Source organism: Sphaerodactylus townsendi, linkage group LG05 (genome assembly GCF_021028975.2).
Source record: "Sphaerodactylus townsendi isolate TG3544 linkage group LG05, MPM_Stown_v2.3, whole genome shotgun sequence".
In the NCBI taxonomy this organism is placed as follows: Eukaryota; Metazoa; Chordata; class Lepidosauria; order Squamata; family Sphaerodactylidae; genus Sphaerodactylus; species Sphaerodactylus townsendi.
In genome coordinates, this window is record NC_059429.1 from 99,551,813 (window position 1) to 99,570,784 (window position 18,972).

Sequence of the window (18,972 nt, forward strand, 5' to 3'; positions counted from 1 at the left end):
CTTCCGCCCCCACGCCGCCCGCACTCTTGGCGGCGTGGGGGCGGAAGGAGGCCGTGCGGAAACAGCCTCAGGCAAAGGTCTTTCACGTCACCTACAACTGGATCCTTAGAAGATCGTGGGTAGAGGTGGGATCCAGCAGGTTCTCCCAGGTTCCCGAGAGTAGGTTACTAATTATTTGTGTGTACCGAGAGGGGGTTACTAATTGGTGATTTTGCCATGTGATTTTTGCCCCTCCTCTCAGCAATAGCGCACAGAACTTGAAGCAGTCTAGCAGGAGGTGCACCGGCGTGCGTGGCAGCCTGCGCCTGGGTGCATTTGTTTCCCACCCAAGGACCGGTGCAGCTGCTGCATCCTTGCCACAGCCCCACCCAGGAATGCCCCGCCCCTGGAATACCCAGCCACGCCCCCGTTGTGCCCCACCCAGCCCCATTGGCACTATGCCACAGTTTGAATCCCACCACCATGGGAACATGTTACTAAAATTTTTGGATCCCTCCACTGATCGTGGGTATTGAATCTGGAACTTTCTGCATGCAAAGCAGAGGCTCTTCTACTGAGTCACAGGCTCTCTCCTAATGCAAATCATCACTAAATCTCCTATGCGCATAAATATGCTTTGAAAAATGGGTTTCTGAGAACAAATGAAGAGTGTTTAGAAGATCACTAACCGGCATGAATTGATATAACTTGAAACAGCTGGCACAAACTCAAGACCACACCTTTGTACTTTTATGGCTTTCATTCACACCTTTCATTCACACCTGCCTTTTCATAAAGCATTATATCACTCTAGCAGTAACTTCAGCCTTAAAATGCTTCAGTTGTGTTCACACTGTCTAGGAATGAAACTACTACTGTTCCTCTCAACTATCCATATCCAACTGCTGGTTAGGCATGGACACTAGGAGCCGATCCAACATTTCAGCAGTAAATCAGTGGAGGCTTGCCATTGTGAACTCACCTGTGTCAATTAATTTGACAGCAAAGGTTAAACTACACATTACCTGGAGATTTAACACTTCTCTCTTACACAAACCGTGAAGTTTCCCAAATAAATGTTATTACTTTGGGGGATATATATAACTGCAATTCAACAGGACTGCATCCAGAGTAGCTAACTCCAGGTCCAGGAAAGCATATTCCTTTAGAGCTCCAGTTATGGTTGTTATGCACTATAAAGGGCAGAAAAAATATCTTGTTATTCTAAACCAGCCTTCTTGCACGGTCGCGCTGAATTCAGCAATCTAAACTCAAGCACATTCAAAACAGCCTTTCTATTTTTCCCCCCACATGAACACTAGACTTAAAACATGAGTTCACTCATGTAAATTGCACGTGTAAATTGCATCTGAGATACTAACAGGCATTAACTGATCTTGAATACTTCTAGTATTTTAAATGGCATAACGTTAACTTCAGTTGGAAACAGAACCTTTTGATTTCAACTGGGACTTATTTCCAAATCAATTTGTGAATTCAGAACAAATCCCATAGAATTAAGTGGAACTTGGAGCCTATCAGGATCGCAGTTGTGCAGCTCGGTCCTACGCAGAAAGGCGCCTGTAGGGCTACGAGAGCACCATAACAGAAGAACAAAAAAGGATGTGTGGAAGTTGCTAGTGACCGGGACGGAGAGAGAGAGCAAAGGAGAAGGCGAGCCAGAGCCGCCTAGCTCAGTATATACGGCGCTGTTTCACAGGACTTCGGGGCAGCGGTGTGAGTGAACCCGGGAGGACCACGGCAGCAAATAAGCGGGACCTGATGGCCCAAACGGTGAGCGCGCCAATGCTGCGGGCGCTCCCCTCGCTTTTCGCCTGAGGGGTTGCTATGAGAGGCCTAGTCAGGCTGCTCAGGAAATCGCCGCAGATGACAGGAAAGGCGGGGGGGGGGGGAGGTTGTGGCTGGCAGCGGCGGCAGAAACACTGGCTGCCGGGAGTTTGAGCTCCGCGCTGGGCCTGTCCACTTTTTCGAGTCATCGTCTGCGCGGCCCACTCTTATGGTTAGAGCCGCATGTGCACAAAAGGCCCGGGAAGCCGCGTTGATGAAATGGGGCGTGTAAGAAGCAAGCCGTTCATGTGCGGGCGGGTTTCCGTTGCTGGAGTTTGAGGAGTGTAATGCGACCTTTCCCCCACCCCAAGAGAGCCTGCAGGCGGGGGTGGGAGCAGAAAGGAGGTTTCACCAGCCCTGCTGAGGTGAGCATCTCTGGCGCACCTTTGGACGCATGGCGTAGTGGGCGGGGAGACTTGGGGTTTGGTAAGTCAGTAGTTGAGGGAGGGCAGTAAAAGACTGTCTTTGGCAAAGTTAGGTACTGCTGTGGCCTCTTAGTTCCTTGTAAGCTCCAGAATTGTGATGTGTAGCTAAACCTTTTTTAGAAACCCTAATTCAAAGGGAGCAATGCAATCAAATTATTTTCTCCTTTGGAAAAAAAAAAACCCAGGTAAATAGGCACATCATTTGGCTGGGCAAGTTTTATAGCAGGTGGTAACATCGAACCGTTTTGTTAGTTTGTTTGCAGTATTATGAACGTTACTTATGTGAAATCTGAGAGGTGAGGCTTTGATGTTTGAGTAGTAGGGGGGTTACAGTTCTGTGTAATTTGTAGGTTCACTAATTTCAATTATTCCTTGCAGAATTGACAGGTGGTTGGGAGAGAGCAAATGTGTCCATGATTAACTTCACACATATTGGAATCCTTACATGATGTAATTCCATGTTGGACTTTGCATGAGTATCCATATAGGGCAGTTCTACATGGATGTAATTTGTTCTGATATAGAAGTAATTTCTTTATAGGGTTTTGTGTTTTTTTGCTTTATAGACATTTTATAAGGGTACCAACATGAATGTAATGGTAGAACTGGTAAAGGCATCAATTTAGACAGGTTATTAACTGGATCCCTTGAGAATAAAATACTTAAGGAAATCATCTTTGGATCTCAGTGCTTGTGAAGAACATTTTTAGTTGAAACAATTATTTTAGGTTGACATCTCCAAAAACTGGAATCAGCCCTAATTGTTGGTTCTTTTTGAGGAGACATTATTCTCATAAGAATAAAAGATTAAGCCCATATCTGAAAGTCGGGAAAGTGTATTTCTGAATTTGTTAGGAAATTGAGAATTAGGTTGTACCCATCAGGTGCTGAGCAATGACCTCACTGTCTCATGGCTGTGAGTAGTAAGGTGAGTGCGTGTAAAGGAACTATTTTTCAACTGATAATCATTGTACATTCTGTGCCCATCAAATAGTACAACTCTAGTCTACATTTATGAATTCCAGTAGCTTCAAACTGGATTAGCTGCATACAGAATTGTACTGTACATACAGGCTTGTACTGTCAACGAATAGGAATGTTGGGATTTACCTTCCCTTCTACAGAATAAAAGCCTTCTGTTATGGAGACAGTTAAATATATTTCCAGAATCCTTTTTTGCTTCTTTCTTAGAATAAAGTAGATTAACATCTGGTCTGTATATCTCATTTTAGTATAGGATCATAATTATGTTCTTATATTTACATAAACATCATTCATCTTTTCACTTCCCCATTAACTGTTGTCGAGGAAATAGGAATGATCCACCTTGTCTAGCAGATTAATGAAACAAGCCTTCCTTCTATTTGGCTTAACCCTAAGATGGAAGGAGATCAAGGAGCCAACAGAATGAAAACACAGACGGTCCAGTTGTTGCCAGATGAACAACTAGTGGCACTACATCAGCAGATGGTAGGAAAAGAGGTATCCTACCAACAGAAGTTACAGAGTTCGCAAGAAGCACAGCATAGGCAAGCCATCCTTGTACAGAAGCTACAGGCAAAGGTAAATTTTGTTGCATGTTTGATGGTATCTAAACAGGTGAATAAATTATGAAATTAAAGAAAAGCATTAAAAAACCTTCAACCTGCTATTTATTGAAACTTAATATTTTTATTTTCTCAACATGTAGAAACACAAAAAGAAATAACAATAAACATAAACACTTTCACTCCTCACCACACCAGTACAAAATATAAGCATAAAATACCAAAAAAAAAAAGAAAAGCAAGAAAATATCCAAATGGTGACTTCCCATTGTATCACTATTTCTCTATATTACTGTTCTTCATTAAAATTGTTAGTTTTGCTAATTCTGAATATTCTGTGACCTTCTGTATCCAATATTCCATGGTTGGTACTTTTTCTTTTCTCCATTTCTGGGTATACAATGTCCTTGCAGCAGTACACGTATACGTGACAAGCAATTTATATTGATCCACATGTTATTTATTTATTAAAATATTTATTTGATAAAAATACCTGTATTTCATCTTGGCTTAGAGTGTCTTATAAACAATAAAAATTAAAACATTACAGATTAAAATCCCCCCAAAGATATTTGCTGTATTTTTATTTATTAGAAAATTAATGTTTATTAAAATTCATTATTCATAATTAGGACATCATTCACTTTATAAGAATGCCCTCCATTTTACACACATGGAATGGTAAGAGTATGAGAATCTTTGGTATCTGTATTCCCTTGGATGGCACATAACCACATGAGGAGGGCGTAATTGGAGAATGATCATGGGAGAGGGCTAACCTCCCTCGCTATGCCATAGCTTCAGTCAGTTTTAGATTATCTAGAAAAATCTGTTCACAGTTTTGCTAACTCACTTAGCAGTCTGACCGTAAAGGTGAAAAATTAAAGGTGTAGATGGGGCAAACCTCTGCCTATAAGTAATATCTCATGGGGCATTGTTGCACACTTGTATGGAGAAATTCATACTCAATGTTTGTTTATTAATTTTTAAATTTTGTTTTATTGAAAGAAGTTTAAATTACAAAAATATATATAACAAATATGAAGAAAAAATCATGACAATTTTATAAACGTGTTTATGTTCATTGCAGGTGATACAATATCGGAATTGGTGTCAAGAGCTAGAACAACAACTGGAAGCAAGCCAAGTAAGTTTTAAGGGAAAGGTTGTGATTTTTTTCCAGGCGTTGTACTGTGGTTGATAGAAGGTTAGTGTTTGGAATGGTTTGGAAACTTGAAAGAAAACATTTCCTGTCCAAGTATTTATTTATTTACTTCATTTATAGTATAAATTTTATACCTTACCTTTCTTTATAATTGGGTTCCAAAGAAACTTGCATCTTTTCCCTATCCTACATTTTATCTTCAAACAACCCTGTGGGGAGCTTAGGCTGAGACACTGACTGATCCAAAATCACTCAGTAAGCTTCCATGGCAGAGTGGGAATATGAACATGGTTTTCTGAGATCCTAGTCTGACATCAACCGATATAACACACTTTCTCTCCAGATCAGTGTTAAGATATCATGTTTAGGTATATGCCCCAAATATCACAATAATATCACAAACTTCTCTGATGCTAGCATTTAATTCACAAAAACAGAGAGAAAACTGATCCATATATTACCTTTCACTAATCCCATCTTTTAGTGTTGAGCAAAAGGTAGGAAATACTGCCATAGGAAATAAGAAGGGTGACATGGAGCTGACATCACCAATGGTGTAACATGGTCATGTATTGAATGTGCAGCCAAAATCCCTGATGTTTGAATGATTCTGGAGTGTAGCATATTAAGCGAATAATTCAGTGAAGCTTCAAAAGATTGAAAGGGAAGTATGTTCCTCCTTTGCTATTTCTCTGCTTTGGTCTCCTTGAAATATCAGCAGTGACGCTTTCCTAAGAATATTTCTAGATTTAAAGAAGGTCATGTTTGCTTTAAAAACTTGTTAAGTTTTTGCGGGGAGGGGTTGTACCATGGACAGACACTTGCACACTGAATTGACTCATCTTATTTTGTCAGAATAGGAAAATGTCGCCATCCATGTAGAACCTTTAAGGGCAAATTAAGCGTACTAACATGGTTTTTAGTCTGTTGTCAGTTGATTTGTTATGCTGCACACTGAATTTTAAATGTTTTTAGATGAATTTTGAGTAATTTATTGGACATTACATTGTATTGTGAACTGCCTAGAGCCATTCGGGGATGAGGCGGTCTATTAAATCCAATAAATTAAATAAATAATTAATTTCAGCATTCAGCGCAGACTGATTAATTCTTCTGTTGATTCACAGTGGAAGGAACTCAGTGTCCAGTCACCAAGGAGAAGTGTATGTCCCTAACTAACAAAAAAATGTATAGTCCCTAAAAACAGTGGAGACCCACTTATGTACTCCCCCTCCCCTTCTGTGTGTGTGTGTGTGTGTGTGTGTGTGTGTGTGTGTGTGTGTGTGTATGTATAGATTAAAAGAGAAACAAATCTCCAGTTGCTATTGGCTTATTAGTCTCTGGAAGTGGTTGCAACTGAAGCCATAAAAGTATTGTTTTGATGGAATTGCATATCTTTCTCATAAAGGGATCCTGTCCACGTCAGTGGGATCGCAAAGAAGACCATAGCCTGGAGAAAGCACTAATCCAACTGGAAGAGGAGCAACAGAGGTGAGCGAGGATATTTGTTATCTGTAAATCAGATCTACTTAGGGATTGAAGAAAGAAGTTCTGCGAGTGTAACTTTGTTTGAGAATGAATATTAGAAACTGAAGTTTGCTAATAACTATTCTTTCTTTTGAAACGGAGATGTGAGAATTTGGCTGGGATGAACATTTTGCTCCGGGAGCATCTGGACAAGGCCAATGTGGTGAATGAAGCTCTCCGAGAAGATGTCAACAAACTGACAGCTGATTGGATAAGGGCCAAGGAAGAGTTGGAGCAAAAGGAGAGGGAGTGGCACAAAGAGCGGGAGGTAGGGAACTGTCAGTAATAAGGGTAGGGAGGGAAATTTGTTCAGGTATAGACTGTCTGAGTGGTCAAGCTGCTGTAGTGGTCAAGCTGCTGCAGCACACATTTGTCAAGTTTAATGTAGGCATGTAATTTCTTGCCAAGCTCAAGGAAACTTGACTGATTGCCTGACACTTTGCCTCCCCTCGCCCAACAGTTTTGTAATACTTCAGAAACAAAATTAAAAATTTTTTTTTAAAAGTGAGGGGTGGGGGAGGCGCTGGCCTGAAGACTTTGGGAATAAGCGAGAAAGAGAACAGATCAGTGCTCAGATGATGAGAAATATGTTTCTGGACTTGGTTGTGAAGACAGATGAAAGCCAAGCTCACACTTGGAGGACCATAGTCACCTGTGCTTTGGGTGTTCAGATCCTGTCAAGTCAAGTGGGGATGCTATTTCCTTTCTGTAGCTAGAATTATGATGAAGTATTAGAAAGTTTCAGTAAGATCGCTGAAATGGGAAGTTCCTTGTTTCAAGTAGTTGCCATAGAGCTGCTCTTTGGTTTTACTGTTTGGGTGTTCACTCTGTATAGAAGGGAATTCTCAGGGATTCTAAATAACTGCAGGTCCTGATTGTTTTGGCTGTTCTGTAATCTGGTGCTCTATGTATGTACCAGGCAAGTGGGTGAAAGGGTTTAATATTACCTGCTGGCAGACAGAGAGAGTAGGGGAAGCTAAAAGCTATGGCTTATTTTCCTCCACCTATATGGTAGAGAGGTGGCTGCCTGTCACATGTATGCAGTTCAGTTGAGTTCACACCACCACTTGGTTTATCCTGGGCTTAGAAAAGTTGAAGACCATTGCTTTAGAGTGAAACAACAGAATTGGTTCTGGATCACAGGGGAAGAAATATATTTGCATATAGTTTAATGATATAGAGTCCTGGTTGGTATCTAAGTTCTTAATGTTGTTGAGAATGTTGCTGTCAATGGCTGAGAAAATGGGCTTGCAATAAAATTAATCTTTGTCTCCTGAAGGAATTGTTGTAGTCTGAAACAAGAAAATTAAACTCTTACTTGCTGTTGTCTTTGTATAGCACTTTAACAGATATATGCGGGCAGAACATGAGCGTATCCTTGGTATATGGCGCCAGGTGGTGACCTTGCGCCGTTTCTTTCTGGAGATGAAGACAGCAACCGACAGGTGAGGAGGAGGAGGTTCTTAGTCAGATATGAAATTATTTGCTGCTAAACTGCATGTAGAAAGTTTTTTATTACCTAATCAAAAAGGGCTATGTCATGTGACCTCTATTACTATGCAGAAATTTCCTCTGCATATTTTAGGCCAGCAGTAGTCGAGGTTTGCAATGGACTTCACAGCTTTTAAGTGGTGAATCAGCAGATCTAGTGAAATGACCTAGTCTTAAACTTCCTTCATTTTCTTTTGACACATTAACTTTCAATGTCTGCAGTGGCTAAAGTTATATTCTGTACAGTGGAAAGATTCGGTATCACTGTGGACATCATGGGAAAATGCTTTTCTCTTTCTGCGTGGGTTGCACTAGGGCTGTGCTATTGCTTGAACTTGATGTACTTGCAGCCTCTTCCTAGGTATATTTTGGTACTGGATCTAGCTACTCTTGAGTTTTGCAGCATTCATGGTTTCTATATTTATTGACGATGTTCATCTCCTGTATTGTAATACATGGAATTATTCATAGAAGACAGGACAATTGGTAACTGAAGCTGCCTTAATTTTTAGTTCTTAGAATAAAGAATGAATAACTTCATGATATGCTTTCAGTCTTTACTTATTTGCTTCATTTATATTCTGCCTTCCCCCCCCCCCCGCCCCCCAATAGGAACCAAAGCGTCTTGCACCATTCTCCATTTTATCCTCACAGTAGCTCCTTGAGATAGATTAGGTTGAGAGTGTGTCTCTCCCCAGCAAGCTTCCATGGCAGAATGGGGAAATGAACATGGGCTTCCCAGATCCCACTGTGGGTTAGAGCTTAAACTTCCACTTAGGACACAGAGCTAAAAATGTAGTGGCAGAGCCATATTCTTTGGAACATCTGTTCTTCTTACCTTCTGAAGCAAGAACATGAGCTTGGAAGGTTAGCAAAATAAATATGGAACAGGATGGCCCATCCCTCCTTCCAGCCTTTTGCTTTGTACTCCCCAGCCTGAACCCTTCATTCTCCTTTCTCTTACAATGCATGGGGGTGTTGCAGTATTTTAGAGTTCATACAGCTGGGTAGATTATATTCTCCTATACATATGTTCAATGAAATTGTTCAGGAGATTTGATTTTTTTCTGCAATATTTTTAGACTGTGTAAGTAGTTGATTTATCAGAAAAACTCTTAAAAACTGTAGGGGAAATCTTCACTGTCCAGGTCCTGTATTATTTACTTCTTTTTCAGAGATTTGTCGGAGTTACATGTTGAGCAAGTAAGGCTGTCTGGCACTATACTTGTCAATTGTTTCCGCCTAAACTCTGACCAACAGTCTTGGGCAGCGAGGCAGTTAGGAAGCCCTGACCTGAAGGGTCAAATCCAACAGAAGCAATTTGATGTGAAGCCTGTGAAAACTGATCTGAGTGAAGATATATGTCAGAAAGCGCAAGTAATCAGCAGTGGAGACTTGGTGAAAGAAGAACTTCAGAGCAGGTAAACTACCTTTAAAATACATACCAACAAGTCTCCTGACTTATTTTTCACTTCAAATTTTCTTTCAGTGCTTTCATCCTTTATAAAGAGGGCTTCACCTATAAGATGGTTGGTGTAATTAATTGCTATGTAATAGGGGTTCCCAACTGGGAAAATAACAGGATGCTGCTAAGAAACTGAGGTTCTCAAGGAACCAAAAGGGTATTCAGGAATCATTGCCTTCTTTTGTATTGGTCTGAACTTTTCAGAATGCTGTTTACATTCTCACCAGTATTAATGAAGAACAGGTGTGCTATAAATGCTGCTGCTGTTTTCCCAGGGTGATGGAGCTTACTGAATTACTTGAACAGTCTCAAAAGCAGAATGAGGAGAAGGAGAAGACAATGAAGACTCTTGGAGACACTGTGGAGATTCTGGTGCGTCAACAGTGTGTCTAAAAAACCAATCCAGTGGCTCTGTTATGCAAACTCATTTGCCATTTTGGATTAACTGAAATTTCCAAACTCTCTCCTGGGGCAGCCCACATAGAGTACATTGCAGTAATCAAACCTAGAGGTGAGGAGTGTGAATCACAGTGGCCGGATCAGTCTTCTCTGGGAAGGAATGCAGCTGGCAAATCTGCCGAAGCAGGTTAAGGATGCCACTTATTACGAATGAAATCTCAGCATGTCACTGTAGATCTGGATCTAATAGCACATTCAAACTGAACCTGCTCAGTATGAGGAAACTAGCATATCCTGTATGAGACTATACCATCCAATCAGGGAAGTATCTATAGAAAATGGTGCCTGGGGCAAACTGCACCCCTCCTCACCCTCTTGTGATCTGGATGTTATGATACACCTATTGATACACCCCAAGATCACATTAGCCTTCTTTTGTTGCTGCATCACACTGACTGTTCATATTTAACTTACTGTCCTCATGTATCCCAAGATCTTGTTTTCAAATACTACTATTCAGTAGTTTATCCTCCATCCAAGGGGTGAAGGGGAGATAAAGAGGGAAAGGAAGAAGGGAAGAAAAAGGCGGCGGTGGGGGGGGGGATTTGTCCATATCTCCCCCACTACTGCAGCAGCAAAAGCCTGTGGGTGCTTTAAACTTCAGCTTAATTTACTTCCAGGTGAGCGATGCTGTGGCTAGAAAGAGACTGGGGATGGGGCAGGCTGTGTGTGTGTGCGTGCGTGCGGGGGGCGTGCGCACGCTTCTTCCTTGCCTCCATTCTCAGTCTTCGAACTGCCACTTGCCTGGAAGTAAATTTAGCTGAATTTTAAAGCAACTATACAGACTTGTGTTGCAGCAGTGGTGGGGGCAGTGGGGAAAAAAGCCTGTGGTTGCTTTAAAATTAAGATTAGTTTACTTCCAGGCAAGCAGTGGCTGGGAGGAGATTGGGAAGGGGAGGACACAAGGCCAGGGAAAGAACGCCCTCCCTAGTTTGTCGCTATCCCCAGTCTCTTCCTGGCCACAGTACAGCTCACTTAGAAGTAAATTAAACTTAATTTTAAAGCAACCACTGGCTTTTTTGGTGGCAGCCGGCCGGGGTAAGAGCCCTTCCTTGCTCCACCCTTGCTACCCTATACTTCTAATTCCACAATCACCAGCAATTTCACAAAAAACAGTTCCTGTGTCTTATCTGTATTACATTTCAGATGTATGGGTCCACATTCAGGCCATTATTGAAATTCAGAATGGGTTCAGAATGTCCATGACCACCCTGGCTCCCGGAAAGAGCAGATAGAGAGAGAGAGAGTTGCATGTCATTTGCATGCTGAAGACACCATTTCACTGGATGACCCTTCCTAGCAGTTTTATGTAGAGGTTAAAGAAGAAGAAGAAGAAGAGTTTGGATTTATATCCCCCCTTTCTCTCCAGCAGGAGACTCAAAGGGGCTTACAATCTCCTTGCCCTTCCCCCCTCACAACAAACACCCTGTGAGGTGGGTGGGGCTGAGAGAGCTCAGAAGAGCTGTGACTAGCCCAAGGTCACCCAGCTGGCGTGTGTGGGAGTGTACAGGCTAATCTGAGTTCCCCAGATAAGCCTCCACAGCTCAGGCGGCAGAGCTGGGAATCAAACCCAGTTCCTCCAGATTAGATACATGAGCTCTTAACCTCCTACGCCACTGCTGCTCCTTAAACAGCCGTGGGGGGGAAGAAGGGAACCTTGAGAAATAGCACAGCATTCTGGCTTGACACTGAACCAAACGCTTCCCCAGCTCCACCTTTTGGAAGTGATCAGTCAGGTAGGAATGGAAACAGTGGAACAGGTATCTCAGGCACCAAGCCAACTGATCCAGAAGGATATTATAGTCAGTGGTATTGAAAGCTGCCAGGAAGCCCAGCAGAAGTAACAGGAATCTACTCTTCTGTCATGTTCCTAATAAAGGTTATAGATGAGGCTGGGTGAGTAACTTTCTGTTCCAAAATCAGTCCTGAAGTCCAACTGAAAAATAGGTACTGATAGTACACAGTGGTGGCGAACCTATGGCACTCCAGATGTTTATGGACTACAATTCCCATGAGCCCCTGTCAGCATGGCCAATTGGCCATGCTGGTAGGGGCTGATGGGAATTGTAGTTCATGAACATCTGGAGTGCCATAGGTTCGCAACCACGGCACTAAGGAGATCTTCACTGCTGGGGACACCTAAAGACAGCAATATTTATTAGGAACATTTTATGTTGCCTTTCCAGGAAACTAGGTATACGGCATAGTCTGATCAATGTGGAATTAGAGTCGTAGAAATGCTTCATTAGCATGACATTGTCATTCAGTATTTCTGTTGAATACATTTCATAAAAAACTTGTGAAGTGTTTGAAAGGCTGGGAATTATGGAAGAAAGATGCAGTTCTCTCCTTATCACCCTTTATTCTTTCTCTAGGAGGCTAATCGTTTGGAGCTGGAATATGAAAATTCGCTGATCAAAGATGCAAATGAGGACATCCTTTCCCTTCAACATGCAATAAAAGAAATAATTGAGGTAGGAATGATTGAGATTGCTCATGTTTCTTTTCACTTTAGAACCCCATTTTATCCATTTGGAATTAGGAAATGTTCTGTTTGCTTAATACTGCTGTAGCACAAGATAAAACTGAAATATTAGTATCTACTGACTTTTTATGAAAGTAATTTAAAAATATAAACACATTATAACATATATTAAAAATAACTTCCACTCATGGAATGTAATTTTTGTGGCTCCCCCTTTTGCTGCAGCCAGAGAGCGGTCCTGAAATCCAGCTTCTGCTGTTCTTATCTTCCTGTGGAAACACCCCAACATTTTGTGTATTGACAGACAAACTGATCTTGGATTTCAGGTAGTAATCAATGACAACAATGCAACAGTTGGCAACCCAGAAGCCGAGAATTATCCTGATCCCTGCAGTTTCTTGCAGATAAATGCTTGTGACCCACAGGGTGCTGTTACTTTAGTTCATGATGCACTGACTAAGAGGAGCAATAAGATGAAGGTGAGAGAGACTCAGATGCTGTTTTGCAAATAAGATTTTCATATCACCAATAATAAATCTCTACTGTGCCTCCTGCCATTGAATTGCTCTGTCAGTAATCTTCTGCCTCCTAAATTTCCCCCACCTCCTAGTTCCCTCAGGCTTTCTGGCAATCATTCCTTTGTAGACTGTCTTCTAAACCACTCCCTCCTTCCCGCCTCTTCCCACAGGCATATTTCGTACACCCTGACTAGCAGTTAGTTCTCTCAGTCTGAACATCCCTTGAGTCTCCAGCTGCTCGTGTCCCCCGTTTCCCGCTGCTTTCTTGCCATTAGATTTTGCCTTTTTTTCTTGTAGCACCTGAAGCATCAGCTCTTAGCCAGTAAAAAGTCTGTCAGCTCTCTGGAGAAACAACAAGAGCAGCAGGAAGAGCAGTGTAAATTCCTAAGACAGAGGCTCCAGCAGCTAGAAGGAGAACAAGACTTGCTCAATAGCCAACTGCAGCATTTCCAGTCCACGGTGGAGACTCTCCAAAGGTCAGCTGTGAAAATGCCTTCAACATCTTTTAGAGATGCTTTTGTTGTGACATATGCTATTTTATTTATAGCAGTGAATTTGCTTTCCTTGCAGCACATCTTGATTTTGTTAACTCGTTTAGTTTTCTAGTAAGCACTCGAAGCCTCTGCTTAAACTATGACTGAGCCTTTATTCGTGGACTGGTTTCCCCCCCACCCCTTCTGACTAGCATTTACTGCTTGGCAGTGGCCGGGCAACCTTGGAGAAGTCCAAGGAAGAACTGCAACAGCAACTGGAAATCTTGGAAGAGCAGGCCCAGCAGTTACGCCAAAGCAACACTCAGCTGCAGCTGAAAGGTGACATGGAGGACAGGGAAAAAGAGGACAAACTGCAGGAAATGGAAAGGGTGCTGCGAGACAGAGAATACACGTAAGCTTCCATGGTTTCATTTCCAAATGACAGGTCTTTGTGCAATTTTCAGGGTGGTACTTCTGATTAGAGGAGCTGCATGGCGTAGTGGTTAAGTGCTTGCACTGCCACTCACACGGTTAGAAGTTCGAGCCCCCTGTGGGTCAGATATCCTGGCAGCTGGCTCATGGTCAACTCAGCCATCCATCCATTCCTTGGTCGGTAAATGAGTACCTAGCACACAGCTAGGGGGTAAAGAATAGCCAGGGAAAGCAATGGCAAACTACCCCACAAAAAACGGCTTGCCTATGAAATCACTGCTTGCAGTGGTACCCCACGGTTGGACACGACTGAAGGGGAAACTTTACTTCTGATATCAGTGGTGAGCAATCCAACTAACCACCTGGTACAATTTGTAACCTTTTAAAATGCAGGGGATACAGTTCAATTCTTTGTGCTGTTTTACTGCTTAGCTCTGAAATGGGAATGATATGGCCTTATGTCAGAGGTATCATTACCCAAAACAGCCACATCACTGCAGAATGCCCCATATGTTACCCCACCAAGCACCTACAAATACATAACTAATAACTATAACTTTTAAAATTACCTGAGTACCTCTGATCATAGGGTTGTCTCTCCCCACCACTGTTGAACCTTAGCTCGACTTTGTGTTTGTGGTGTGAGGTGGAAGCTTCCCTCCCTGCCTTCCAACCCGCCCTTCAGAGTTGCCAAGGTTCCCAGAGGAGAGTAAAGTGGCAGTGGAGAAAGGGCAGTAGAACTATTACCATCCAACTGTGGCCAGCCTGCTCTTTTCCTGGGTGCCCGCTGTGGTGTTAGTTTGGGGAGGAGGGTTTGGAAGCTTTGTCCATCCCATATAAAAAGGCTTAGTGAATTTCACTTTGTTTTGTGGAAGAGCCCCCTCTTCTGATAGTAGTTAGGACTTGATTCATTAATCTTGTTCTCTGTCAGCACTGGAGTCCTCCCTGCTGGCTTAAGAGAAAAACAACATGTTTCTTCTCCTTATCCAGTCAGAAATGTCTAAATGGCCTTGAAGAAAAGCATTCATTATTAAAGGCTGAGTTGGTGGCCAAGGAAGAAGCTCTGAAAAAGTCTCACCTTGATGGAGAGCTTGGGAAGCAAGAAAAATATGAACTTGCTTTGGCACTGAAGCAGGTACATTTACATCTACATTTTCTTGTGAGGTCCTGCTGCTCAATTTAAATAAATCCACTTGAGACCGACAAGGAGACTTTCTTAAAAGCCATGTAGTGCTGATATTGAATTCCCAGATTTTGATTTTACATATTCTGGTGTCTGTTGCAGCCAGTGGGGTATAGTGGTAAAGAGCAATGGACTCTAATCTGGAGAACCCGGTTTGATTCCCCACTCCTGCACATGAAGCCTGCTGCGTGACCTTGGGCTAGTAAGAGTTCCCTCAGAAATCTTTCATCCCCACCTACCTCACAAGGGTTTCTGTTGTGGGGAGGGGAATGGAAGGAGTTTGTATGCTGCTTTGAGACTCCTTATGGTTGAGAAAAGCAGGTACAAATCCAAACATCTGGTTTGAAGGTGTGGCCATATAGAGAAGTAGATGCAAAATCAGTTCTCTGACTATCACATAACTGGGCTGCCATCACTTTCCCTGTTATATTTCCCTTGATGCAATAGAGCTTGTTGAAGATTGGTGAGAAACACTATTATGGAGAAACCACATGCTTGCCCCCTACTGTTCTGTGTTGCAGCGGCATCTGAAATTATGCACTGGGGCTGAACTGACCAATTTCATGTGATGTTACTGTTAACAGAAGGAAAAGTATAGCAGAAATACTAGAGGGCATAATGGAAGATCAGTGAGAAAAAAAAAGTAAAGGATCATAAGCCCCTCGGGGATGGGGCGGTCTAGAAGCCCAAAGTATGTATGTATGTATGTATGTATGTATGTATGTATGTATGTATGTATGTATGTATGTATGTATGTATGTATGTATGTATGTATGTATGTATGTATGTATGTATGTATAAATAAATAAATAAATAAATAAATAAATAAATAAATAAATAAATAAATAAAGCTGGAAAGTGCCTCATATACCAGTTTCAGACATGAGTAGTTTATAACTAGAAAACTGTATGTCTGATCAATATTAATATTTTCCATGAGATAATATGTGGCAATCCTAAGTCACAAGGAGACATTGACATAAATAAAGAACAACGGTGATGTAAAAAGGCTGAGATCCAAAGAGCCTTTTGCACAAAATACTTTTTTTTATGTAAGGAAGGGATTCTGATCCCCTTCCCTCTTTATATCCCTGTCCCAGTTGCAACCATCTTTGCCTCAGGGCATATTCTGTTGTTGTTCTGGATGAGTATACCAACAGATCAGAAGGGAGTGGGAGATGTGGCATTGCAATGGGAAAAAGAAGAAAAACGCTTACATAAATGGAACTTCTGCTATGGTCCTTTGGAACTAAGCCATGTTATCATGTGGGTGTTTCCACTCTTTCATTTTACTCTCCCAGGCTGAGCAATCAGTTGCAGACTTAACAATAGCCCAAAATAAACTGATAGCAGAAGCGGCTGATCTTCGCGATGTGACAGCAAAGATGAGTGCCCTTAATGAATCTCTAGCACTGGACAAAGTAGATTTAAATCAACTTCTGTTGAAGGTAAGACCATTCCCAAAGATATAATTTTCTGAACATCCCTCAGCCATTGGAAGTGAATGCAGAGTGGGGGTAAATATGGACTCTGCATTTTCTTCAGACTGGGGTGGAGCTGCTCACAGCAAGAATTAACATTGATTGGTTGCTGCTGCCTTTTCTTTGCGTGCAGCTGGAGCAGGAAAATCAGTCTCTGTTGAAGAAAGTGGATAATCTGGAGGGATTTAGGATGTCTTTGCAGAAGCAGTTCGATCAGACTGAAAGAACGAACAAAGAACTACGTTCAGAGAAGATGCAATTGGAGCATTTGTTATGTCAAGCTAAAGAAATGCAAGAAAATCTGCAGGAAGAGTTGAGAGTTTTGAGAGCTGAACAGAATGAGACACATGAAAAGCTATGTCAGGTATGAGAGAAGACAGAAACCCCTATAGACACTTGTAGAAATGTGCTTGTAAAGCTGGCTTCAGAGTTGCTGGTGACAGAATTCTTCCACCAACACCGCTTAGACCTTAAAAGGTGTTTCCATCATAAGTCTTATATGTGGCTTCAAACAAACTCATCACCAGTTTTTCAGCAAATTCCCAGCTATCTGTTTTAGGAAGAAAACTTTTTAAAAGATATTGCCAATAACAATTGCAACCATTGAAGAATATTTCAAAGTTTTTCATTCTCCAAAACAATGCCCAGACCATTTCGGTGGGATCTTAAAGTCCAATATTCTGGTTTTTCCAAGGAACTGCTAATTAGAAAAAATTCAGTGTAATTCAAACATTCTTGTATTTTAAGATCAGAAAAGACAGACAAGATCCTAAGTAATTCAAGGTCTCTGACATATTTTCGTTATACTGTGCCACATATAGCCAGATTAATTATCCAGGCCCAGGGTTCAATCCAGACAAATTGTCACTTTCCTGCTGGGGATCCTCTCTTTCCCCCTATCATTCCTCAGGATCCCCTATTTCCCAGGAGTAACATTTAGAGGAGTTCAGTGGGCTACAGGACAGAGGAAGGAAAATTCCATTCTTGTAAAGATTATATCACCTTTCCTTTGTACTTTGTTCCTGTAACTGTGTGCCCTCTTGATGAAGAAATCTGTTTTAACAGCATTATCCTAACACAATTTACTTGGAGCTTACTCCGAGGTAAGTATGCTTACAGTTGTATGTGTGTTCAGCAGAACTTGCATCAAAACAAAGATGTGTATCATTTTGTCTTTTTAACCCGCAAATACATTTTGGCAGAGGTGGGATCCAACCAGTTCTCACCACTTCTCTAGAAGTGGTTACTAATTTTTTCTGAGTGCCGAGAAGGGGTTACTAAAGCAACCTCCCTGCTCAATAGGGAATGGAGGTGTGTGTGTGCGGCGGCACCACTGTTTGAATCCCACCACCATCGGAACCTGTTATTAAAATTTTTGGATCCCACCACTGCATTTTGGTTACATTAAATAATTAATATGTTGAATTCTTTCATAATATTTTTGTTCCTATGACTAAGTTTGTATAGCTACATTTTAATCTACTTTATATGATAAAATTGCGCTATGTAAGTATTTGTGGAAAGTGTCCAGTGCTGCTGTTAAATCATTCCCACAGGTCTTGTCCTTTAATATTTTCTGCTCTTTCTGAACTCTGGATACCAGATTAAATGTCTCAGTTAAGCACCATCCTCTGCAACAGTCAGACAAATATAAATGTCTTTGTTCTTTCTGTTCTTTGAATATAACCAACTTTCTCTACAATAATGTTTTGACACGTTGTTTGTGTGTAGTTCATACATCTTGCCCTTCAGTTTGATAACTTTAGTAGTTATACAAGCCATGGAAACACCCTGTTGTTCTGCAGGAGAAACAGTGGAATTGTTTGGGGTTGTCTTTTTCCCCTTGCAGTTCAGTACCTTGCTGTCATCAGTGACATAAGTGAAGTTTGTGCAAGAAAGGAATTTTTTTCTTCACCCTTTCTAGGCTCAACACCAGCAGGGAACATCTAGAACTGATTTGGAACAAGCACACCAGAAGTCCAGTCATCTTCAGGAGGTGCTGGCTAAGGTTTCTAGAGAAAAAGAATTACTAATGCGTGAGAAAGCAACATTGGAAGTACGAGTGGAGGCTGTTGAGCGAGAGAGAGAGACTGTTACAGAGCAGGTGGCAGAGATCAGGTGAGAGAGTGGGGAGGAAGACCTTCGCCTATTAGAATAATAATTGGATGTGATCTTCACAGTTCTGGACCTTGAGAGAGGATTTTCCCTACATGAGTCTTTGAAATTAGTCTGCAACAGTGATATTGGGTTTAATATACAGGTGGCAACAGTGGTTCTGCACATGTGAGAAATCAGTTGATGGACAGCAGAAAAGTGTTCAAAGTATGACTGAAATTCTGCACATAATATGATAGATCTGCTTTCCATAGATCTTAGTTTGTACTTAATTTTATGTTTCTTCTAATGTTGGGGCTTGAATCAATTGCATAACTGCTAGAACAAATATGTACTTTTGTCTTTGTTTTCTATATTTTTAGAGCTAAACTGTATGTTA

General features: G+C 41.5%; 1 protein-coding gene across 1 annotated transcript in view; it reads left to right on the forward strand.

Moving 5' to 3' along the window:
* Window positions 1-2,033: 2,033 nt before the first annotated feature.
* The window catches only part of CEP250 (centrosomal protein 250), a 38,753-nt gene continuing 21,814 nt past the window's right edge, over window positions 2,034-18,972 (forward strand). The window contains exons 1-16 of the mRNA XM_048495776.1: window positions 2,034-2,192; window positions 3,633-3,815; window positions 4,890-4,946; window positions 6,373-6,455; window positions 6,594-6,759; window positions 7,830-7,936; window positions 9,158-9,403; window positions 9,723-9,819; window positions 12,282-12,380; window positions 12,718-12,870; window positions 13,207-13,385; window positions 13,612-13,794; window positions 14,805-14,949; window positions 16,299-16,445; window positions 16,612-16,842; window positions 18,403-18,596. Of these exons, the coding sequence (XP_048351733.1) occupies window positions 2,115-2,192; window positions 3,633-3,815; window positions 4,890-4,946; window positions 6,373-6,455; window positions 6,594-6,759; window positions 7,830-7,936; window positions 9,158-9,403; window positions 9,723-9,819; window positions 12,282-12,380; window positions 12,718-12,870; window positions 13,207-13,385; window positions 13,612-13,794; window positions 14,805-14,949; window positions 16,299-16,445; window positions 16,612-16,842; window positions 18,403-18,596 (2,348 nt within the window). The 5' untranslated portion in view covers window positions 2,034-2,114. The remainder of the gene's footprint in view (window positions 2,193-3,632; window positions 3,816-4,889; window positions 4,947-6,372; window positions 6,456-6,593; window positions 6,760-7,829; window positions 7,937-9,157; window positions 9,404-9,722; window positions 9,820-12,281; window positions 12,381-12,717; window positions 12,871-13,206; window positions 13,386-13,611; window positions 13,795-14,804; window positions 14,950-16,298; window positions 16,446-16,611; window positions 16,843-18,402; window positions 18,597-18,972) is intronic.